At 42.5% G+C, this 25,126-nt stretch overlaps 1 protein-coding gene across 3 annotated transcripts in view; it reads left to right on the top strand.

The window, feature by feature from the left end:
* MAN1A2 (mannosidase alpha class 1A member 2) overlaps nucleotides 1–25,126 on the top strand; it is a 144,288-nt gene that overhangs the window by 43,273 nt on the left and 75,889 nt on the right. For all 3 annotated transcript variants that reach the window (XR_005827949.1, XR_005827950.1, XM_040594493.1), the window contains exons 3-5: nucleotides 1,283–1,379; nucleotides 19,219–19,337; nucleotides 21,732–21,812. Coding sequence is in view for 1 of the 3 variants with exons in the window: in XM_040594493.1 (XP_040450427.1) it covers nucleotides 1,283–1,379; nucleotides 19,219–19,337; nucleotides 21,732–21,812 (297 nt within the window). In the remaining 2 variants the exon portion in view is untranslated. The remainder of the gene's footprint in view (nucleotides 1–1,282; nucleotides 1,380–19,218; nucleotides 19,338–21,731; nucleotides 21,813–25,126) is intronic.

The raw sequence follows: 25,126 nt of genomic DNA on the forward strand, positions 1-25,126 counted from the left end.
CCCGGTAAGAGAAGAGAGCTGAGTGCGTGCCGGTGGGGCAGCTGGCTGCGCCTCGCTCTCCAGCCAGCACCTCCTTGTTCCCTTCCATCGTCTAGGAGTGCAGTGACCCTCTGATTAAAATGGGAGAAATAGTCCTGTAAATTGCAGTGAAAACTTTACTTGCTCTGGTACAATCAGATTCTTAAAGGGTCAGAAATGGTCTGTTAGTTACATTGGCATCGTTTCTCCTTTCAGAGAGCATTTCTCAAATTAGTGGGGATCATGCTTTACGTCCTGTCATTTTCTTGGGGATTTTGTTTATATTAACAAAATTTTAATACCATTTTTAAGATGCACTATAAAGATGAAATATGTATAATGCTGTGGATACAGCCACATGGCTGTTGTTTTAGAACAGATCCTGACCTTGTGTCGGGGCAGTATCATTTGGAGTCTGATTTCTTCCTGTTACTTGCTCTGATCTGTTTAGTTAAATAATATTTAATTTTTATATTTTTTTAATTGCATTTGCTATGCAGTCTGGAAGCTGCTGAATTTCTGCTTTATACCAACAAGCAAGGAATTTGAAAAGTTTTGGCAAATCCATGAAAGCACTGTTTAGTGGCTGATGAGCACAACTAATACTTGTGGGTCAACAAGATCCTTTGGTTTTTTTGATGTACTTTGCTTACTAGGTGGTAGAAACATTTATTAAAGAGCTGGGAATGTTTTGTGGAACAAATATTAATAATTTTATACTGCTTTGTTCATTGTGCTTTCTAACAAGAAAAACTTGATGTTTCTTTTCATAGAAGCTGTATGACAGTGTATCTTTGTCAAGTAGGTGTTGCTAATAAAAAAATTGATTTTTGCAAAATTGTTTAGTCATACTTGGATGCACCACTGTAAATCCCTTTTATGCTTTAGATATTGGTAGATATTTTTTATTTTTTTTGGTTTAGATGTTAGCTGGTATTTTTCACCAATTCCTTACGCTTAAACGCATTCCTTACGGCTGTGTCTGTATTGAAGGGAAAGAAAGAACAAGAAAACGATGTAATGCAGGGCATCAGGCTCTATAGCTCAGCAGAGCATCGGGCTTTATAGCTCAAGTCAAATAGACTTGGAGTTGTTTCCAAATTTATTCATGCTGTACAGTCTGATTTCTGTAACAGATAGAAATAGTGGCAAAGTAATTATCAGTATGCTGGGATGACTGTGAAAGATGAAGTCTCAAAAAAATACTGTATTCATACAAAGTAGTTCTATAATGTAATCAAATCCTATTTTTTCCTTCTCTTAGATGATGAAGCATGCCTGGGACAATTATAGGCAATATGGATGGGGACATAACGAGCTCAAACCAATTGCCCGGAAAGGACATTCCACCAACATATTTGGTAGGCTATGTTTTCTGATTGTTTTTTTCAATATTTCTGTCCATGCTGTCCTCTTCGAAAGTCTACCCAAACCTACTAGCAGATTTTAAAGTGTGGATGACAGAAGTGTATGGATTATTTCAATTGTACTTCAATGAATTGCTTCACTAAACTTTCTTTTGGGGAGCAATATGTTCTTATTGTTGCAAAAGCCAAGCTGTTTGTGTCCACTGTTACTTTGTGTACACACACATAGAAATAAAAGTCGCACCCCAAAATATCATTACTGCATTGTAATGAAATAGAAATTTGTCTTTTTAAAAAACCAGTCACATCTTGTCCAGACCTTTGTGGTTAGTTCCATGAGAATGTGATACAAGATAAAATGTACATGCAACGTGCTGAAAAACTGCTGGTACCATGGTGAAATCTAAAGTGGCCTTTAAAAAAAAAAATCTGAGTAAAGGAGAAGTGACATTGTTACTTGATGTGTGGCTTATGGATCTTGAACCTGTAGACTGGAATGAAAGAAAAAAAAAATAACATTCAAAATGCATAAGTTTGAGGGTAGGGGCAAGTTTTGAAGAAATTCAAGAAATGGAGTGTGAACATTTCAGCAGTGGAGTGTGAATGAGTGTTACAAATGACATTTAGAATAGTATGAAACATGAGGAAGGTAAAGATCAAGAAAATAAATAGCTTTGTGTTGCGTGTGTGTGATCAGACTAGATGACTTTTCTTCCTTAAAATGTCAGGGATCTGCAGTAGCACTGCTTTTTTGGTGTACTTGCACTGGCACAAAATAAGTAGAAGAGTGATTGGAAAGTGATAAGCATTTTATTGGTACTGGAACCAGGAAAAAATCCTTTTTTTGTCCCCAGTTCTGTAGGACTGATGGTTGAAAAGACCTGGTTGTAACTGTTGAGAACTGAGCCCTGGAGGTTCTGTAGGTTCATCCTCTGGTACAGCGAAACACATGGCCTTGATGGTAGTGAGTAGGGCTGTGCTGCCCAGGGTGCACAGCACCTAGGGTGGCTGAACCAGCAAGTTCATGCATTCATTTCTGAAACGGGCACAGGAGAGCTGCTCTAAGGCTGGGTACGGTTTTCTGAATTTGCTTCAGGGTTTCATACTGCATTCATCCGCTCTGGTATCCGAAGGAGGTACAAATTTGTCATAACCGCTTTTTACACCAAGAGTGAGTGTGAATATACTGTGTATGCCCTAATTATGTTAGTATCGGTTATTTATAACAGTTTGCCTGAAATCAAGATGTTATTGGCTTTTATTGTAAGGCAATTGCCTGATGACTTTGGGGTTGGTTCCCATTGTAATTGGTGTGTTTCGCTTATCTTGCTTTAAATCTTGAATTTTTGTGGATGATGGAAATACAGATTAGGACTGCATACGGATCATTTTCTGTGTTTAGTGCCTGAACCCAGAATAAACTACGTAAACTTAAATCAAAATGTGGTTGTTAGCTTTTTCTTTTGCTGTTTGTAGGGAAGAAATAAACTCCCAGAGGAAATCTTCCAAAAGAAGAGTCAAAGGACTTGTTTCAAAAGTATTGGAATACTTCAAGGGATTTTTCATTTTTGCTCTGTCCCATCCCCTAATCTCCATACATTTTTATCTTGAAATTGGTCTTATATCTTACCAAATAAACAAGTGGTTTTCTTTACACCCAAACAGTTTTTCCATCAGATTTATTTGTACGATGAATTACAACCTTAAATGTGTGTTCGATATGGAGAAGGGAGAACTTTAACTAGGCATGCTGCTTCTTGCCCCTGCTCCCAGCGATGGAAGGAGAGCCTTCAAGTTAATTTTCTGCAATACTTCAAATCAAAAAACTGCCCACAAATACACCCTTCTCCCCAAACCTGCAGTGTGTAGAAGCCTATTTAAATCCACAGGAGAATTAATTCCAGCTGCTGTGCTAGTCCTGCCTGCTGTAAGCACTGTTCACCTTTCCCGCAAGCAAACCCCCCAGAGCCTGGCGTTGGCGGCCTCCGCTCATGCGCCGAGACCTGCCTTCTGGCACTTGGGGTGGTGGGAGAGCTGACACTGTTCTTCCTCTTTATATTCCTTGATATAGAAAATGACTGGGTCAGGGGGAGTTGTCTGGCGGGGGAGATGAGCAAGCTAGCATGCTCTGGAGAGAAAAGCATCTGGTCTGGAGGAGTTTGAAGAGTGAAATGGAAGAGTCTAAGATGCAGCCAGTACTGAGCGTGGGGCTGCAGGGAGGGCCAGAGCCACAGGCTTCTGCCGTGGCAGATGGAAGGAGATTTCTGGGATTCTTAGAGTATTGTGTAGTACTCTTAGATAAATTCTCTTTGCTACCTTGTACGTCAGCACTGCTTTCATTTCTACTAGAAGAATCTCTTCCGAAGCTTCCTGTGATCTAGGTGATCTGTGTTATCTCTAATACATGGGTTGCCTTTATATTTTTTTTCCAGCTGGTGAAGTTTGGTCTGACAGCGGAAATCTTTAATATTCACCTGTATGATCATGTAGTTTTTGCTGTTGAATTTATATGCAATTCTGTTGCTTGATTTGCCAACTGTAATTTTAGATTAGCCTTAGTTTGTAACCTAGACTCTCTGTGAAGTGAGGTTTTGTCTTTATATGGCAGGAAAACATTTTTCTAATGTTTGTTTTTAATGCAACTGACACAATATTTTGAAGCAATTTTGAATTATCATTTTACTGTAGTCTTTTCTCTCTGTTCCTCCTCTGCTTGCTTCTAACATGTTTCCTAATGAGTCTGGAAGACTTCTACTTTCTTTTTTCTCCTTGGAATGCTTATTCTTTGGAGTTTTGGCATTGCTGTCTGAAAGAAATTGCAGGCTTCCTCCACATTCAAGTTTCTGATCCTCTTATTCCAGCTAACTCTAGCAGCCAATTCCCTGTTTCTCTTTTGAAAATCTGTTTTGTGCCATCTAATTTTTAGCCAAATCATGTCAGGATTGCTCTGTTCAAGGCTATTTCATAGGAAAACCTTTCTGAAACAGATCATCTGGAGTATATACCAAGTCTAAAATAGAATCAGCTATTGTTGGTGGGTGGTTGATGGGAAGGGGGAAGAATAATGGTCCTTGTACTGAGGACAGTCTGGGCTTGTATTGTTATTGCTAGTACTTTACAAATTTCTGTTACCTGTAATGACACCATTCCCAGTGGTATTTGCCTTTATAGAAGCATTACATAATTTCTTCTGGAATATGATGCTATTTTAAATGAAAAGCTGCTCAACAAAACCTGTTTGTAGTATTAATCTCAATGATGATTTGACCCAAGCCCTTCCCTGCCATTGCTGCAGAATGCTGTATTCCATCTGTTTCAATTTACAACACGTCTGAGATTCAGCGAGATGGTATCGCTGGTTGGTACCGCAACCCTTCACATGAATCTTTGGGAAATCAGGTTTACTGATAACTCTCAAGCGAGGTAAAGGCGATTCAATTTAGAAGGCAAATAAGCCATTAATCTTCCCCTTTCCCTCTGAAGCAGTGTATATCTATGTCTGTGCCAAGAGGAACATCAGTGTTCCTATCACTGCAAGATCTAGGAGGGTTCAACCTGGGATCAGAGAAGGGAACAGGAGATTTCCTGCTCTGCTGCCATAAATCTTAGTTTTAAGTCATTAAAAAAAAAAAAAAAAAGGTGATGAACTTCAAAGCAAGATGCTCTGTTCCCAACTGAAGCACACCAGCAAGAGCATCTGTGGGCTGCCCCAGTTATTAATTTGACTTTTTTAACAAAACCTGCTGGGGTTGCTTTAGCTGACCTGCAGCTGGAAACTCTTGACAGTCTTTTTTGAGGTGTCTGACCTGGTGACTGTAAGTTGTAGAGGAGAGCCAGTTAGAAAGGTTGCCCATCAGGCATAGTCAGTCAGCAGTTAAACCCTGGACTGGTACCTCTTCAGCAGGTGGGGCACAGCATCGGTGGCGGGGTGCTGCCCTGGGGAGGTCACTGGGCATTGGTGGCCTTTTAAGTGATATTTACACTTAGGTGACATATGGAACAAACCTTTATAGGTTCTGTGTTGGTGAAACAGGGTGATAACTTGCTCTATTTTTGTAAAAGTTGCCTGCTTTTGAAAGGGCTGGTAATCTCAAGATTTATTCATTCTCACCCTGTAAGATAAAGTATAAAAGGCAAGAGAGGTAATTTCTCTCTTCAGTTTAGATTTTTATTTGCAGCTCTGCTGGTGGTTGTAGTGGCTAAGCTATAAAAAAAAGTTAACTTTTTTGTTTGGTTGCTTAAATTGCTGGAATAATTTGATGACAGCCGCAGGGTGTTATTGCAGAGGTGGGGCTGCATGGAATCTGGGTCAAGTTCTCATTAGAACACAAAGGGGGAAGAGAAAAAAGGCTGATGGAAAATGATGTGTATAAGATAATGAGCAAGCATGACAAACTGCGCTTCCTTCAGAAGGTTTTTCTGGGTTTAGCAGAAACCAGAGTAGTTGATGGTATTGTCGGATTCTCTTGCTTTAATGAAATCTGATTGGATTTGCTTTTGAGGATCAGAGTAACCATCTGAAACATGAAGGGACAAATCATCTTTAAACAGCGCTTGTCTGGTGATCCCCAGGTGAACATCTTATGGAAAGATCATTAAAATTACTCAGTCCAGATATGAGTCAGCTTTAAACTATGTGTATCTGTGGCATCTTTAACTTCAATATCTTATGAACTAATTAGCATAGCACAAGCTTTGAGGATGCTTTACTGTGAGTTAAATTGAGCAGTTTGTACTAATGGGTTTGTATCAGTCTTCAATCTTTATTTTTCTAAACCAGTGCTTATTTGGGAACTTGAATGACTCTAAGGGGGGGGAAAAAAACCTCAAAAACTAAAAAAAAAACAACCACCACAGTCCTTGGGCAACTCAGAGCATTTTCCTTAGCACTAGAAATAGTGTGCTGTCATCATACCTGATGCTTCCTGAAATGAGGGTTCTGAAATCTGTGGTGTGGGGTTTTTTTTATATAATATTAACTAAGAATGAAGTGAAGATGTGCAGTTTGGTAGTCAATGAGTACATAAAGCACTGATACAAACTTTTGCAGAATTGTAAGCTTCCCATATTACTAGCAGTGCATTCCTAAACCTTGCATTTGGACATGTTCCGTCTAGAGGTGAGCTGTATTATGTGAAGATGATCTGATGATGCACATGTATATCTGTTCATGTATGTCTAGATATGTTTTGAAAAGTGTCTTTCCGAAGTAGTAACGATGTGGTATTTTTAAGTTATAGATGCTTGCATGCAGACGTGCCCACTCCCATGCGCAAAGACTTAATGAAATTATGATTACTTATTTTGTCCTACTTGAGCTGTCTCATGCATCAATAGCACTTTCGTGCCTCTCCTCATCTCACATGCTGTGCAGATGGTCAGTTTAATCGGAGATGTCTGCCAGTTCAGTCTTGGGATAACGTCTTCTGGAAGGAAGAGAGAATTGTGAGTGAAGTCACATTGTGGTTGCATTTGTATTACCTAGTAGTGCCTGAAGGCTGCAATGCAGTGCTGTATCTCTTCCCTAACACATGACCAAATAAAGCTGGTCTCTCTTTTTATGAGGGATTTTTGTCTGGCACATTCAGTGTCATGAACATAATGTGGTGCTGCTTTGTACATATGGAAGAATTGAATTTTGAGGTGTATGTTGGTTAACGAGCAAGACTTGTCCAAGGGTTTGGCTGGGGCAGCTAGGGAGCTAAATTTTTGTAACTTGCCAGTGGGGTACTTGGTTTCTGCCACCTTGTTGAGTGTGTTCTGTTGCCTGGCTCGCTGCACAGCCTGTCTCAGCCTTCTGCTGCCAGTTCCGCTGATAAACTCCCGTGACCTGGGAGAAAGTTGCTGAGCCAGCTGCCAGCTGCCCACTGCCGCAGCGTGGGATGCTCTTGCCGCAGATCTTTGTGTTGCTAAGCAATGGGGATCTGACAGTGCATTTCTCCGCTGAGCCGGAGAGCAGGAGCGGCGATGCTCCCAAGCCCCCTGGAACAAACGCATTTGTCAGACTGCAAGGGCATGAGGCTGTTGCAAGAAGGAGCTGAGTCAGGCAAAGGAATCTGTTTTTCCAATACCTTTGGCAAGTATGGAATAGCTTGGGAGCATAATGCAATTTTATTTTTTTAATCCAGTTTGTGGTCTAGAAAACAAGAGGTGGAATATTTCTTGTAAGCACTACAAGAAAATACTTCAACAGATCATTTTTTTAAATCACCTTGGGAAATATTAATTAGTTTATTAGACATTTTTGTCATCTGTCATTGTAACAGCTATTGAGCTGCTCTGACATTATATCTGCTGTCATCTGATTAGTTGTCATTTATTTTTGAAGTTCACATAATTGAGTGTCAAGGCTCTCAGGTTTCATGGAACTTTTGCTTTTCTGGGTTTTTTAGCTGCTAAATAACCTGCAAATTTATAAACATTACGGAGACGAATGTGGGGAACTAGATGATACACCCTGAAGTAAAGGCTGAGAAATGACCTTTTGAAAATATAGCTAAAAACTTCTGGTATCTTTTCATTGTAAAACCCTAACGAAGACGGAGGGGAAACAACTGCTGTTCAACATCCTTTTTCTGTGCATGTTTTCAGCCTCTGAATTGGTGTGGAGGATAAATGAATGCAAAAGAGGAATATGAGGTATAAGTGTTCTTGACTTGGCATTTTGATGTAAATAACCCTACTTGGTGAGCAGTACTTTTTAACTGTACATGCACAAGTAATCTATCCATCATTGCCTTTTTCTGTGGCAAATGAAAGGAGAAAGAAAATCCATTCACACCAACTAGTGAATGGAGATAATTTCACGATGCAAATCTCAGCCAAATTCTTATTTCAGGTTCTATTCAATTTTAAGGTAAATGAAACTGGCCTTGGAACAGGCCTGTGTAGCTGTGTCCTCACCAAATCCATGGTGAGGGACTGCACTGTGGCAGTATTGACTATTACAGGTACATCGAATGTGGTGAGGATTTTTTGGGGGGCAGTAACACAAATTCTGGACAGATAAAATGTTAAGAAAGACCATAACTCTCAAGGGTTGCTGGCCAAATCTGTAATTGGCACAGTGTTCTGCTAATGCAAGAGAAGTCCCTTCAGGTCAGGTGAAAGATCAAACGTTGATTGTTACTCATCCTCCAAAACCTGCTGGTGGCAGGTGCCTGGGGAGGAGATGTGGGAGCAGGGAGAGCCTGCAGTCAGGGAGCATTTCTCGGGGCTCAGCAGGCTTGCAGAAGTTCCTCAGCTTTAGTGTGTCTGTGGTCAGAGGCAACCAGCTCTATTAAACCACTTTTAGCTCATTTTTCTGTGATTTTTGTCCAGTCTGCTTTTGAGTCTGTGCAAACCTAAGAGCACCCACCAATCCCATTAGTGAGTGCTTCCGTAGCCTGAGTCCAAACTGTGTAGAACGCTTTTTAGCCTGCTCGGTGTCCTGGTACTGGAAGAACCCAACCCATTATTCATCTCTCCCTTGCCGTTCCGGAGTTTGTAGAACCCCGTACGCCCTCAGCTGTGTGCCTGTCTTACGTGGAGAGTCTTGGTCTGTTAAGTCATTTCTCATACCTATGGGGTTTTTTCATATCCTATACATTATCTCCTTTCTTTGTATATTTTAAAGTTTGGGGTTTTTTCTTTGAAAGAAGGACCAAAACGGTTCTATTTTCTGTTTTGTTCACTGTTCCTTTCCTAATAATTGTGTTTTGCATCTTTTTGCCTCCTTTATGGAGTCCAGAATCTCACTATAGGGTGGCTTTTCTGCAGTAGCATTCCTTTTCAAAATCCTCATCCACTGTATACGGTACTTCCAAATTATGTATAAATATGATGATTTAGAAGTATTTCCAAATTATTTCATAAATAAGCATGTTGCCCAAGCATTCATCTCTGTAGGATGCCACCGGTGGTTTCCCCTCACAATAACTGGTTGTTTATACTTTCTGTCTTACAATTATTCATCTGTGTGAGAACAATTTTCTCTTACCCTGTGGCAGGTTAATTTGCTTAAGAACCTTTGTTAAGGGATGTTCTTACATACGTTCTGTATATATATCCTCTGTCCATATGCAAGTTCACTTCTTAAAAAAGTCTGTAATGTTGATGCCGAGGTAAGACTTCACTTTGCAAAACTTCTGACTTTTCCTCAGTTCATCTGATATTTAAAGCTGTCCTCTGACTGACGCCGCTAATTGGGCAAATAGTGTTCTGTAAACACTGTTTTGCTCCGCTGCAATGGATGTCATCGTGTTTATTCAGGAGACGGTTGTTCTCTGCAACTTGCAAATGTGTGCAGGCAGGATGCAATCTGGCTGCGCCTTCCCTCTTGGCAATGCTGGTGCCACAGACAGACAACTGTGGTTCGCTAAAAATATTTTTTGAATGTTACTGCGATTTCATCAAACTGTCACAAGTGTGCCTGTGTGTATCAGGGAAAGTCACCATGAGCAGCTGTTGTCTTCTGGTCTTTTTAATAATCCGCTGAATTCTTCTCACCCAGTTTGTACTAGCTTGTCTGCAACACATTTAGGTCAGTTGTTTTCAGTGGCTTTTTGTACATGTTTCTGAACCGATGGTGTTAAATCCTATGGCATTAGTCAGAAGGTTGAAAATTCTGCCTTTAAAAAAAATTAAAATCATTACATTCGCAGATGCAAACTAGAATTGGAGAAACACACCTCATTTCTAGAACCTGCCTTACAGAATAGGTGAGGTAAACATCTCCATCAAATGGTAATGAAGAAATCAAGCCATGTTAGAGTTCGGGGCTCAGGCTGAAATTGAGAATTTTTGCTCTCTGCAATAGTATCCTCTCCTGGTTTTCTCTTACAAACCAGATGGTTTGCTCTGAGGAAAGAAGTATATTTGTTTCCTGTTGGGAATCTTTGGACTTCGGTTTATTTCGATTTGGGAATTATTTAGGTTATGTGAATGCTATTCCTGAATTTAAACTTGTTTCTCGTCATTTGGAATTAAGAACAGAGGGTGTGATAAGGAAACACAATTAAGGCTAGCCAGTCTATTTTGGACTGTTAAAATATTAAGTAAACAGGCATGACAACTAAATAAGGATTAGCATACTGAGCTCTAAAAACTGAATGTGCTCAGGGCAGCGGCACGGGCAGGCGTGTGAAGGGGGCAGCGGCAGGTACGCTTGGATGTCACCCGAGGCCAGCAGGCGTGTGAGGCAGCCGTAACTCCGAGCCAGTGCAGCTGCGCTCACGCTGCGCCTCTGCCCTAACACACTGATGTTGTTTACTCAAGCTTTGCACTGTTCTGATGAAGTTTTATGGCTACCACATTGAAATCGGCTCCTCTTCAGCTGTCTTAAAGAAAATTTAGAATGTGGTTTGGACCAAATGTGTGCAGTGGCTCAAGCTTTTATCTAAAGATAGAATGCGACGTGATGGCTGTTAGAGGTGCAGGGGTTTGGGGTTTGTTGATGCTTTTCCCGCTGCGTAGCTGACAAGGCAGTTTAACTTAAGATTATCTGTAAGAAATTTTATCTTCACTGTCTTGGAAGGTCAGTACTTCATTCTGTGCTCAGGTCTCTCAACTCTACTCGAGCCCAGGCAACATCTTGCTCTCCTGTTTACTGTCAAATGCTGACCTTGCTTTGCTGGCTGGTTTGCTGCCTGCCGCCTGCATTTCAGTTCTGCAGCCTCAGGAGCCCGTGCTCCCAGGCCCGCTGCCCTTCAGTCCGTTGCTTCCCGACGTCTCCAAGCGCGGCTGCTCCGGAGCGGTGCTTTGGTTAGGTGTAAGTGACCACGTCACGCGTGTGGCTGGTGGCCATTACCATTCTCCTGTTACTTTTGCCTCCCTTCTGGTGTCCCCTCCTTTGTACTCCGTGTCACCCTCTCTCCCTCGTTCCTTTCCTACTCTGAAGCTCATTCAAATCCTTCTGTCCTGACACCCCAGCCGCTCAGTTATCCCCCGGTCTTAACCTTTCACTAACTCAGATCATAGTTCCAGCATTAATCTTAATTATGGTCTGCCCACAGTCGTCCTTCTGTCTACAGTGATGCAGCTTTGTGTTTGTGCTTAAAACCAAAGTAACAAACAAAAAAAAATATGGAGGAAACAATTGGAAAGAGGTGTAGAAAATGGAAAGGATCTGGTGTTGGGATGTTAAACCCTTTTCAGGTTCAGTTTGGAGGACATTCAGGCTTTGGACTCGAGGGACTGCTTTCAGCTCTTGCTTGTATGAATTTTGAATTAAGCTGAAGGGCCACGTATGATTTAGTTGGGAAGTGAAGCAGTTCAGCGAGGAGCGGAGAAGAAGAAGGTTTACTGCAGGATAAATTTTTAGACAAAGTTTTAAAATTTGGGTCGTAAGGACATAGCTTTTTAAGCAGCAGTTTGTGGTTAATGACATCTACCTACAGGTCCACTCTTTAATAAAAGGCTAGCATACACTCCCATTACTTTCTCATTTATAAAATTAAGGAAAGCATTATAATTGATTATTTAGTGTTATTTATATGCTAAAATACTTTACTGTCTGGTACAAAAGATTAGGAACTCCTTTTCGTGTTGCCTATTATCAGCAATTTAACATAACTAAGCAATCAACGTGCTTAGTTTTTTGTTCTGCTTCTTTAATTAGTCTGAAATGTTAAAGGCAATTGGTTTCTTCATGGATACTTAAAGGCTTATTCATTGCATTTTATGGCTGAGCTGAAATCATATGTTGCAGTTTTGTATGAACTGTATGGTTTCATTGACTAATTTTGTGACCCATATTTTCACAGTGGAATTAAACTCTGTGGTTCAAAAGTTTAATTCATTTTCTTAAACGTTATCTTGTTCCTTGTGAGTCATTAAGGTATTTTACAAGTGGTGTGCTTCAGTAGTGGCAGCTTTATTGCCAGAGCCTCATAAGAGATACAGAAAACTGGGTTGATAATTGTTTGGTTTTAATTTTTATGTTATGTATTTTTCTACCATGTCTGTAACTGTCTATCACATAAAGAAATCTTGTTGCTACAGTCAGAAAACTTGAATTATTTGAATCTTTTTGAGTAGAAATTGCTGTATTTTCCCTAGATCAGTACCACTTTTCCCAGTCTGCATTTTTCAGCCATTCTGGAGCTGGGCAGTCAGGAATAGCAATAGCAAGAATACTTTTTTTTTTTAAGACTGTAATAACTTGGTATTTAATGTCAGGCTGAATTTATCAAGGAAGCATTTTTGCTCTGTTGCTAGGGTTTAAAACACCTGTCTGCGTGAAAAGTAACTAATCTTTCAGGTTCCAAGTGTAAAGCCTGCTCAGGAGGTATGCCCTGGCACGCCGCCTCTTCTGCTCGGGGAGGCACCGTGCCGCGCGGGGAGGCTGCGCTCTGCGCTCGGTGAGCGGCGCTGGCAGTAGTGCTGGGCCGCGCCGAAGCTCGGGTCACCTGCCAGAGCAGGAACGTAACTTGGGAGTTAAGTTAAATTACGCCTCGAGACAGTCCTCTTGCAAATTGGTCCTCTCAGCCCCCAGTTAGTCACGCCGGTCGTCGAAGGCCTCCTGCACCAGCGGGAGCCGGTTCTGCTCCCGGTAAATGCCCGTCCAGGGCCCTGAAGGAACGGAGAGCTGTATACGAGTGGCGGAGACCAAGGCTGCTTCTGGCGCGTGGGGCCGGGGGTGTCTGGTGGTCCTGTCCCTCAGGATGGCCGTCCTCTTGGCTATGCTGTTTTGAGAGCGAAAGCCCTTTCCTTACCTCCAGATCTCTAGTCTTTACACACAGCTAACTAAACATTCCAGCTTTCTATTGCTTGTGAAGAGGAGCTGGCCTTCTAGAGTATAAAATAACTTACTTCTATAGCAGGGACGTCTTGACACAGAGGCGCTTGCTGTTTGTGTGATATATAGAGGTGCTTGTCTTCAGTAACAACCCAAATACTACTTCTACGTCCAACCGCTTGTTTTTCCTCAAGCAGTCTTGCCAATTCCCTTGGCTTTCTTCAAAACGTAGCTGGTGGTGGCATCCGCAGGCAGTCCTTGGAAACAAGGGGGAAGAGTCTCCATTAGATTCCTCTGGGATTCTTTTTTTTTTTTTTTTTTTGTCACCAGTTCAGGAAATATTAAAACCTTACCTTGATTGTAAAGAACTGATGAGCATCCCACGTCTGGATCTTTCATCTGCTATCTTGTCTACTGAATAATAAATATTTCCCTTTCAGTGACTGCCTAAGGTAAAAGGGTAAGAACAGTTACGTGCATCTATTAGGCCCGCTGTGTATGACTTTCCTTGGAGGCAGAGTGGCCTCATGGTCATTTCCCACTTGGGCTGGTGTCCTTGTCTTTGCAGCAGCCCCGCGGTGACCTGGCGTGCATTTTGGTAATGAGAGGTCCCTTTGAACAGGCTGTACTTCCGTCGGGTTTGTTACTCCTCTAACCGGTCTCTGGGTAGGTGCAGAGTGCGGTGTAAGACACTAACGCAAAAGCGTTACAGCACAGGCAGAGAGTGGAAGGGAAAGAAGGAAAATTCTCTCGCCAGCAAGGCAGGGGAGAAAATAAGACCAAAAGCAAGAAACCCCATGGGCTGAGATAAAGGTACTTTAATAAGTGAAGGCAAGGGGTGGGAGGGGAGGAAGTAATTTCAAGGCAATCGCTTGCCACCTACCACAAAGCAGACTGAAGCCCAGCTGGTCCCCAGGGAATGGCTACCTGCCAGGCTAACCCCCTCCCTGACTCGGCTTTTCTCGTGAAGCGTGATGCCGTGTGGTGTGGAGCATCCTTACGGTCAGTCTGGGTCAGCTGTCATGGCTGTGTCCCCTCCCAGGCTCTTGCCCACCCACAGCTTATTCACTGTGGGGGGAATGGAGATGGGGAAGAAAGGGAAAAGCCTTGATGCTGTGCAAGCACTGCTCAGCAGCTACCAAAACTGATGTGTGATGGGCACTGGTTTAGTCACAAACCCAAAACACAGCACCGTGCAGGCTGCTGGGAAGAGAATTAACTCCATCCCACCAGAGCCAGTACACCTGCTCAGCCCTCGACTCGGGCTGATGACAGCTCCCATGGAAGTGTTTTTTGGAAGAATGAGGTTTGTGTGTGATGTCTACCTGTTGAAGAAAGGAGTAGGTATGGGCGACTTGTCAAATAACCAAAAATAACCTTGTTCCTTGTTTACACAATGTGCCTGTGTCTCGAATTCTCAAAGTCTTCTCTGATCGTGATCGATCTGTGCTAGTTTGCGTGGGTTTTTTTTTTCTAGTACCTCACTGCTCCTAGTTTTTTCTGCTTCCACATAATAAACTAAGCAATGCAATAGCTGGTATCAGACTTTCCAAATCTCTCAATTTATCATTATGGTGTAATGAAAATGGGCTATTTATTTTCTTCATGTTCCTTTTGTCATGGAACACATGAAAACAATCTGTCTCCCGGTACTTTGATAGTCTCTTGTGAGACTTTAAAATGGTATAAATAAACCCGTTCTTCATCTAGCACTTTGGCACACCACGAGGATTTTAGATCGGGAGACCGTTTTTCTTTTAATGGCCCTGCTGTTTATACTTAGTCATATGATTTGCAGGATATTTCGCACTGTAGATTTATGTGCTGTCAAGTGAAGGAATTATTTGTCTAATCTCGGGAAGCTGAAGTCCAGCTAAATATAAATCTGAATTACTATTTTGCAGTCCTCTGGAATAATACTCTTGCTTAATGAGAGTGGGCATGATTTTGTTAATAGTTCAGCTATTTCACTGCTAAATTCCTTCCATTAGCTTATGATGGATGTTCTGTTTTATTTAGAAGAATGAGCGTTGCATTCATTACGCAAACTTCATTAAATTTGGAGCTCAATCAACTAGAACTATAATTATATGGAGAAGAAACTTCCTAATCTGACATTTGTAAAACTGAGCCCTTTTGGAATCAGTTACTATCTTCTGCAACACGACTGACCGAGCCTTTGTGTTGAGCAGAGGCAGACCCTGGGAGGAGTGCCTTCAGCTACGAGAAGTGTTATTTTCTATTATAATTTAATTGTTTCATAGTCTTTTTTTGCCACAATGAGACATCTGTGCTCTCTGTATCCAGAGCAATGATAGATCAGACTGGTTGAGGTGGTGTGTACTCTTATAAACATCATTTTGTTGTTTGGAATTACTTTATTACTTTTCAAATGACACCTTGTGTCCCGGAAGACTGTATTTTTGTCCTTTAAGGCAAAATTTATGGATCTTAGCATAGTTATGAAAGGGGGAGAAAAAAACCCATACTACATTATGAATGGAAAATCATTTCTCTTTGTGATTTTTAGATTGAATGGTTTGTATTGACATCAGGAGGAGGGACTGCAGCTGCCTATCCCTTGTAGTCTGTTTTCCCTGTGGCACCACATGTGACCAATGCTGGCCAGTGACCTCTGAGCACTTGCTGTTCCTTCCTGCTTTAGATGTCAGCTGATACCTTGCTGGTAGTGCCAGGGCATCTGAAGGTAGAGGAAGACAGCTATGACAGCATCACTGCCTGTTCTGGTCAGGTTGTGGACCTCAGCAGATACAGAAGAACTCAGTGGAAGTTCTTACTTAGGAGCAAATTGAGAATACCATCTGCTCCAGGTAGTCCTCCAAGAAAGAAGCTGAGAGCAGTTAATTAATTTTGCTCTCTAACTCAGCCTAGTGTAGCTCACAAATGGTTTTCAGTTGTACCTGTCTTGCAACATGGGGCAGCCCAGGTGCTGCGTTGGTGTATTGTCCCCTGCGTTGCCTTATGTCCAGTTCCACCCTCTGTTCTTGTAGGCACAAGGCTTCTGCGTTCTGGATTCTTCCCCCTCGGTGCCCAGAAGGGAGTCAGCTGGACCTGTGCTGCCTGGCTGACACTAAAGGAAGACGACTGGGTAGACAATCTCTTACAAAATATTGATTTGTCATCTCTTAACCTTTTAGAAACGTGTTCAGCCAAAAAAGTTTAAAAGGCAAAGGTTGTTCTTCTGAGTCTTCCTCAAAGAAGTAGTGCTGGTGTGCAGTTAGGATTAGCTGCCATATGTTTAAGAAGTAGAAGGAACAATAAACCAAATTTGGTTGAAATAGCCTATTTATGAAAGAAGAAAACCTAATAATTTATTATGGGTTGGGATACAAATGCTATCCTTGGGAGACCAGGGTAAGAAATATTTGGGCTCTCCCATAAAGTCTAGAAACTCTAACCATACCGATCTCCATCTCTGCAGCGGGCGTCGTGGCTGCAGGGACGGGGGCACGTGTGAGCAGGAGGGGCTCTGCTCGGCAACGTTTCGTTGGACGTTTGTGCTTCTGGGAAAGGCAGACACAAAGGTGAAAGAAAGGGGCAAAAAGGCAGCGGGAGGGAGAGCTTCAACACATGGTTGGGGGGTGGCAGAGACAAAAGCTTGGAGTATGAACCTGTGCCGGTGACCCTCGAGGGTGAGAAACGCTGAGCAAGCCTGGGTGGGCTGCCCCTGCAGCTGGAGAAGCCTGTGTGACACGGGTTGTCATCAGGCCCTGTTGGGCACTCTTGGCTGGGGGGAGGTTTGTATGTTGAGCACTCGCTCAGTGCTGAGGTTGAAAGCAGGTTCCTGGTCTGTGTGATGGGGCTGGGGTTTCAGTCCCTGTGGGATGCGTCAGGAAACGGCGGAGGCGTTTGGGCAGCTCTGGAGAGAGCTCTGTCCCTGCAGTCCTGGCCTCTGCGCTCTCAGTCCCTGGGTGCATCCGTTGGCTTTGAGAGGTGGCAGAAATAATCACAGGCTTCTGCCTTTCCATGGCCCTTCTTCCACGGCTCTGTGCAGAGAACTCTGTGAAAAACGTTCTTTAAATTTGTATTTTTTTTAAAATAGCTTCTGGAGGGCTGAAAAGCAGGTATTGTGGAGCCCACCACACTGCTGTCCCACCTTGCAGACACTTTGGTTTACTTCTGAGACCCAGAAAACTGTGGGTGACTTTACAGTGGGGTCTCAACTTCTCTCTAGCATGGTGGGGGATGCTGACCTGCCAGTCCATCCCCGTGCAACGTATTCTCCTCACCCCCTGCCAGTGCTAGAATATGAGTGTTTACTGATGTGGTTATCACTGTGTCTGACTATTAAGTTAGAAGGTTTTCATTTTTTGAAATTATTACGAGAGGAGCTTTCAGGATTTCCCAAGGCTGTGCGTCCCTGTTGGTTCAAACACCCTGTGTATTTGAAAATTTCCATCTATGTGGTTTAAATAAAGGAACAGAAATGACTTGGAGTGCCATAGCAGTATAACACATTCCAACTTCGTCAAAAATACCTTGTCAGCTAATCCTGAAGTTAGTCCATGTGTCATGGTCTAATTTGCATATTTTTGAAGTGATAAATTAGGTAACTGTCACATCATGCTTATGAAGAGGTGCGAAGTTGAGTGCAGCCTCCGTGCAGCACAAGCAGTGGGATTTGGCACTTGGCTGCAGGTGTTAAACCTTCCAGGGCACCACGCTGGATCCAGAGAGCTGGAGGTGTGCCTGGTGGCCAGTTTGTCAAAGGTGTCTTTTAATTAAATCTTGTGACAGGTAGCGTGTTCCAATCTGTACTTGAATATTCTTAACACACCACTGACTTTAGGCTTTCCATATCTAGTTTAAATTAATTAAAACAGATGCACGGCTGTCTTTGAAGAAATTAGTGGGTGATTACTTTGTCATAGAGACTGTTTAATTTTTATTACTGGGGGGAGGAAATCCCTGAAAATGGAATTAAGTTTACTTGTAAGCGTTGGTCATTTACGTATGTGAAAAGAATGCAATGGAGGCGATGGCTTCATTCAGTTACTGTTATGCTTGAGAGAGAAAAAAAAATAAATCTCTAAACAGGTAAAAATCATTGTGGATTCCATTATGGATGAAAAGTACATTAAAAAAAAAAACCACAAAATTGGCTTAACTTGTTAGGAGAATACTGTCATTAAATTGCTAATCATATAGTTACTGTGCTGTTTTATAGAGTGCTGGTAAGAGCAGTGGATTCGGCCGCTTTCAGGGCGTAGGCAGCTCTCTATGCCCCGTGACAACGAACCCTCGGCAGTTGTTGCTTTCCCCTCAGCAGAGACCCCAGCCCCCGGGGCAGCAGCTGAGTGCGGGGTGGCCCGAGGGGGTGGGGGTTGGGGAGGGGGCGGTGGGTCCCCCCTGCATCCTCGTCCTGTCTGCTTGTGCAAACCAGGGAGTCGCTCCTCAGCCCGAAATTGCTGCTGTTTCAAGCGAATGGCGGTTTAGGGTGAAGCACCATTGATTTTTATTTGGCTTTAAGTGCTCCACACTAAATGGTGACGATTGAGGAGCCACTAGCAGCTCGTCGTGTGGGTCCCTGCGGGGGGGATGGGAACAGCTGGGGACTGCGGCTTCACCCCAGCCCAGCCAGGGCATCCCTGCGCATCAGCCCGTGCTTCCCTGCCGAGGTGGCTTCCGTAACTGCAAACCTGGGGAGGTTTCAGTAGGAAACGGGGAATGCAAGGCAGAAATGGGGAATGCAAGGCATTGCTGCAAGTACCGATTGCTTTTGTTGTAACACTTCTGTCCTAGAATTCCCTATAGTTTTTTGAAGCTGAATGTCTTTGTCCTTTTGTTTTGTTTGTGTGTCAAAGTACAGTTGCTCACCTTCAGGTTAGGAAAGCAGATGAGAAAGATTTTTGTGTGTGTGTCTTTCTTTAGTCTTTTCTCCCCAGAAGCCAGACTGCCAGAGGACCGATGCTTTGGAAGAGAAGAGTGATCCCCCTTATGCTGCTGCTAATTCCTTGCTCATTTTGATTACTCTGTGCTGTTACCTTTGTAGTAACTTTGTTTTGCTACTGCTTGGCTTATTTTCTCATGCTTGTGATGTTTGAGAAAAGTAATGAAATGATAATTTGTAATAGAAATCCTTCTTTTTCTGTGTAGGAAACTCACAAATGGGTGCTACCATAGTAGATGCATTGGATACTCTTTATATCATGGGGCTTCACGATGAATTCAGAGAAGGACAAGAGTGGATCGACAAAAATCTTGATTTCAGCGTGGTGAGTAGAGCTTGGCCTAATCTTTCTCGAGTCCTTTTTGCACTGTTCCTCTTGGGGGGGGGGGGGGGGGGGGGGGAGACAGAAGGGGTCTTTCAGCTGGATCTTAAACTGACGATTTGAAGTGTCAGATGCAAGCTGTAGTGAAGTTCTCAGTGTTTGTAACTTTATCTTGAACAAAAAAAACCCAAACACCCAACCTTTTCACACTTTAATTATAAGTAAAGATACATCTATATATTGTATTTTCAGAGTACAAATTGGATAATGGAAGAAAGGGAAAGTGGTCAGTGAGAACTAACAGGGTCTCAGAAATGAAGGCAAGAAGGTGGAGCTTTACTTGCTGGTAGTGGTTGGAGATAGTGGAGCTGCAAAAGACAATTTCTTTCCAAACTACGGTGTATAAATTACTTAACAATACAATTTCTTCTTCTTTCCTGTCCTTAAGATGTTCTAACGTGATGAATGCCGCTTGGGTCACCTTGGTTTGCTGAAAGGTTCTGAATCTGTCACAGGATGTTTCCAGTTGGCCAGGCAGCATTTGACATTCTTCATTGTGTGCAGAGTTTGGAAGTGTTAAATGGAAGAAATGGCTCTTTTATCCTTATTGATTACTGTCCTTACTACTATTTTGGGACTGTCACAGACTGACGGAATTTGTATTTAAGTCCTTGTACTTGTCCTGTGGTTCCAAAAATAATTTTCATTCAGTAATGCACAAAATGAAATGTAGGTATACAGTCAAAACTGGGCAGATGCTTCCCATTGTTTTTATATTACATCCTACATTTCAGAAATAGGAGTCTGGGGTTTCTTTTTCCTTTTGTGTTATACATCAACTGTCTGGCAAACATCAAAAAATTTCTGTTCTGCTTTTTTCAGCTAGTGCCAGATAATTATTCAGTCTAAAACTGAAGACCCTAAATATATCAGAGACAGTGTAGACATAATGGTACCATTATGAGGGTGAACTAAATTATTTCTGTAACTCTTGTCTGATCCGAGGCAATCTCGATATAAATTTGCAAAATTAATCTAGGATTTGGGTGGAAGAAATTTGCATGACCCACTGGGGTTCAATTACAGCTTTCTGTGTATCAAAAGACATTTCTGGAGGTTAATGCCTTGCCTTATATATACACCAGACTTGACTTATTTCCTTATATGGTTTGAAGCTTATAAATAAATACTTTAATTTGCTCCTCTTGGATTCTTTTACTGGGAAATAGAAGTCATTGGTTTCAGTTGTGTGATTCATGTCTTTAATAGGTATTAAGTGGAATCCTGTGGTGTATTGTTGATACTTTTCTTGTATCACCTGTATGTGAATGAAAATATGTCTCTTACTAAAAACCTTTATTTGGGAGTATTTCAAACTTCAGACTTCTAATCATCAGTGCTATTTGAGGAAAACTTTAAAGTATTTATATAATCTTTTAGAAATAAGTAATATGTGCAAAATGCATTTATTTTGGATACATGCAAAATGCATGATAGAAAGAACCACAGGTACCATAGAAATAGTGTGGAAGGAAAGACATAGCTGCAAATATCATTTCGACTGTGTGCTACTTGGTGGGTCAGCTTGTACAGCGCACATTGTAGTGGCTTTACTGGATAAAAGGAAGGAAGGAAAAGTCTCCCTTATCTCAAAATCTTTTAATAAAACTATATTCCTGTGTCTGATGGGTTGAATGAAGAGATTACGGGGCAGACAGATGGGGTGTGTCCAGGCAAAGGAGTCAATGGGGGAATGGAGGGAGGCAGAAAAATGTTAAAACTATCTAGTTCCTCTTAATTTTTCAGAGGACTGAGTCAAAAGGTACTGGTAAACTTAGCCCCAGGGTGTTAATGTGGAGGAAGGCAGTAAAATGGTTTAGTCTGTTCAGTTTCTCAGTGGTCTTGCAGTAAATGTCATAACATTAAATACGTAAAGGCTGTTCCTAGACAGAGACTGTTAAAATGGAGCTCTTGGTAATTCAGATTAAGAAAGCGCATTACAAGAATTCTCTTAATTATTGTTCTACTTCATCCTGTAAACTCAGAAGATTTGGTGTTATGCTTAAACATAAAAGATGCTGAATCATGGAAATGTACAGTCCTTGTCTTCTTTCTCACCATCCCCAAACAACTTTAGTTGCACTTTGTGGTAATAATATGATTAGAGAGCAGGAGAAAAAACTAATTTGATTTTTTTAAAAAAAAAAATCAGTTTAAGCTGTAACTACAATTAACACTTGGTGTCATGAAGATGTGCACAGGAACGTCAGTATGGATCGAGATACCGAAGCACTACAAACCTTTGCATGTGGATTGGCGTGCCTCTGCCTTGATGATTTATTTTTTTTCCCTTCTTTGATTAGGGGGTTGGTTAATAATTTACTCTTTCTGTTCTAGAATTCCGAAGTGTCTGTCTTTGAGGTCAATATTCGCTTCATTGGCGGTCTTCTAGCAGCATACTACCTTTCAGGACAAGAGGTAAGGAGGCTGGAAGGTGTCTGTGAAATACTCTAGCAAATGTTGCATATGAAGAATTTGCTAGAATCTTTGTTTCTCAGTAGTTTGCAACCTAATTTTACAGCAGCAAGTTGTCTAAAGTAACCAAATTCTTAAGAATATGAAATCTTTAAAGCTTGTTTCTGTGCAGGTCTCAGCCAGTGTAGCACCTTTTGTTAGAGCTTGAAAATGCCTGTTTTATCAAGATATTTTCAGAAAATACCCACTCAAGTAAACATCAGCCTGAAATGTCAAGTCACTAACTTCTCATGCCAACAATAACTTGGTTTGTTTTGATATTCTGTAACTATGATGAAGAAAGAATAGTTTTGTCACTTATCCTACAAGGCTGTCGGTTTGCTTCACAAAAGCATTACACAACCTTCTTACCATTTTCTCAGTGACAAACTGAGAAATACCAAGCCAATTCTATCCTGCTCTTGAAATTTCTATTAAAAAAGATCATAAACTTATTCTTCTGAGCACTTATGCAAAGACATGCTTAGATTGAAACGATGCATATACCCAAAGACTTGCAATCATAGCCTACTTCGGTCCAGCAGTAACGCTGCTCATAGCTCTTATTTCACCTACTTTAACAAGGCTGGAGCCCTACCCAACCTAAAGTCAAGGCTCCTTGTGTGTCTTACCAGCTACCTGTCTTTTGATCTATTGCCTGTGTCTTTGATTTATCTGGTTTTATCCTTTATTTTTCATGGCCCTTCTGTAGCCCGCTACCTAGAATATTAGGCTTCCAGCCATATTTCATGGCTTAAGGTTTGATAAGCGTCAAGGCATTCATATGTATCTTCCTTCTTTGTTTAGGGGAGCACCACATAGGTATCAAAAAGTTCTAGGGGATTTTTAAGACCTCAGCCCTTAAAATAACCAGGAGAAAACCCCATATTCGTTGGTTCTTTAGGTCTTTGGCATCATCCTGGGATCTGAATTTTCTCCTGGAGAAGTGTCTTCTCTTTGGAAGAGCAGCTTAGTGGCAAAGCAAAAATCCAGTGCTTATCTTGAAAGAAATTGCTAGTCCATTGTTCATCAAGTGTTACTGCTTCACTTCTTTAGCGTCCACACCCTCCAAGCCCTCCATCTGCAGAAGGTTCACCGGCAAGCCATCCTTTCTGCTACGGCGGCTTTGTGCGGTGCGTTACAGGAGGCCCAAAGGGAAGGAAGGCAGCGCACCATTTTGCCCCTCTCTTTCCTTTGTGGCAACTGAAGAGCCGGCTGGGTGTTTGTGGCAGTGAGCCCGTCTGCCTTCGGGATCTGTCAGGCTTAGGGCTTCCATCAGAGCTCCCTCGCAGCTTGGTCAGGATGCCACCCTCAGAGGGTGGTGCTGGGCGCTGGGGTTGCTGGTCAGCCTTTTGAATCTGCTGCCATGGCACCGCTGCAGGTATACAGCCTTTGTAGCAGCCATCCCTTGTCTTGGAGTAGTGGTGAAGCTTAAGCTTGTTAGTTTACACTTTTGTCCTAACAAAAAAAGAATAAAAATCAGCGGATGATCAGCCCAAATATTAACTTGAGGCAGCTTCTGCGTTTCATCTAGGTCAGCTTCATTAACCTACCAGTTTTCTTTGGAAGGCTCCCAGAACAGGAGCTTTCTTTTGCTGTCAGACATAACCAAGGACAAATGCTTGTGGTTTTGTTTCTGTAGCCAAGAAGCTTCCCGGAGGGCAGCCTGAGCCGTGTCAGCCTTGTGCCGAGGAGCAGGTGCCGTAGCGAAGCCGGCGCTGTTTGGCGTGGCCACGGTGGTGCGGCCTGTAGGAGCTCAGCAGCACGGTGAGGCACGCTGCCTTGCCAGAAATCTGTGTCTCTTTTGCTTGGAGCACAGATCACACTGGGTACTGTGTGATCGCTGAAGCCTTCAAGCATTGAGTAGAGCGGTCCCACATGCTCTTTCCAGCTGGGAACGTTGATCCTGTCTCTGGGTAACTTACTGAGGCTGGAGCATGCTCCTTGGAGTCCTCTACCGTGAGCATGAGACACCTCAGAGAAAGAGCAAAGACCCCATATCAGTAGCTGGGTTGTTTGTATAGATCAATACCACACCTCTGCACAAGCCCATGAAAAGAACTTTTTTGCCCCAATATGCCTGCGGGTACAGCCAGACACCACGTGCTTTGCCTGCATTTGTGAAGCGGAGTATTTCTTTTCCTTCCAGTTGCTTCTAACCGCTTGGTAGAGTCAGAACAAGCTCCTTTGCTTAAGGACTTTTCATCACCACATTTCATTTCTTTCCTTCTTACAAAGCTTTTATCCTCTGGCTTTCCTAAATTTTGGCCACTGGGTTGACTTTTGTTTTTAGAAATATTTTTATGGCATCAGTCTCTCCAGTGGACTTCACATGCTTTGTGACTTGTGGCAAAAAACTATTCCTGTCAAAGTGTTCATATGATTTTTTTTAAATTATTTTCCAAAAGAAGAACTCCTAAAAAGTGTTCAAACTGAATTTCTCTCAAACTAGTGTGGCAGGTGGGGCTGCCTCTGGTACCTGATGGACTGCTTCCGAGTTGGGTGGTTGCTGCAGTGTGCCGTGTGGGTAAGGCAAGGAAGGGGCCTGGAGGCTTTCCAGTAACTGAGCCCAGGAGATACCTGCCCCTGAGAACTTACTGGGCTTGGAAACAGGTTTGAGATGCCGTTTCCAGTCTGGTCTCCTCCCTTCTGTTCCCAAGGAGGGAAGGCTTTCCTCGGCCCGGGGCTGGGGCACGCTGCATTCAGCCATGAGAGCCACTCCTCAGCCCTGCTACGGCAGGCGAGCCTGACCCCGCCGTCGGGGTTTTTGCCTGGTCAGGTTGGGAACATGCACACGGGCTTATGCCCCTGGGGGAGTCTCTGCCTGCTGGTGGGTGTCCTGCCTTTGTTCATCAGGCCATCGCTTGCTCATATCCCTGTCCTGTACCTTCTTGACGTTCCAGCCCCCATCTCCCTTCCTCCAAGCCCCTACTTCTGTAAGACTGTCGCTAGATGCTGCTTTAGAAGGTTTTCATCCTAATTTCCATACTTCTGATGCCTTGAAAAATTGGTCCTGTACAACGAACAGTCTGCTTGGAATGAATTCTGGTTTTCCCCTTTTAGTTTATATAAATTCTGCTTAGGTCTGCAACAAGAGTTACTGCTACTTGATGACAGTTATAAAAGATGTTCTTATTTCATTTTGACTTCTGTCACTCAGTGCTGGTAAAGAAGCTGTAGTGACAACTATAAAAGAAAGCGTCCAAGACTCAGTTATGGAGGTTCAATCATTAAGTGGTCTCATCTGGAGAATTTGCTTGTCAGTGTGCTTTATCTAT

The sequence above is a fragment of the Falco naumanni genome, chromosome 5 (genome assembly GCF_017639655.2).
Source record: "Falco naumanni isolate bFalNau1 chromosome 5, bFalNau1.pat, whole genome shotgun sequence".
Taxonomy (NCBI): domain Eukaryota; kingdom Metazoa; phylum Chordata; class Aves; order Falconiformes; family Falconidae; genus Falco; species Falco naumanni.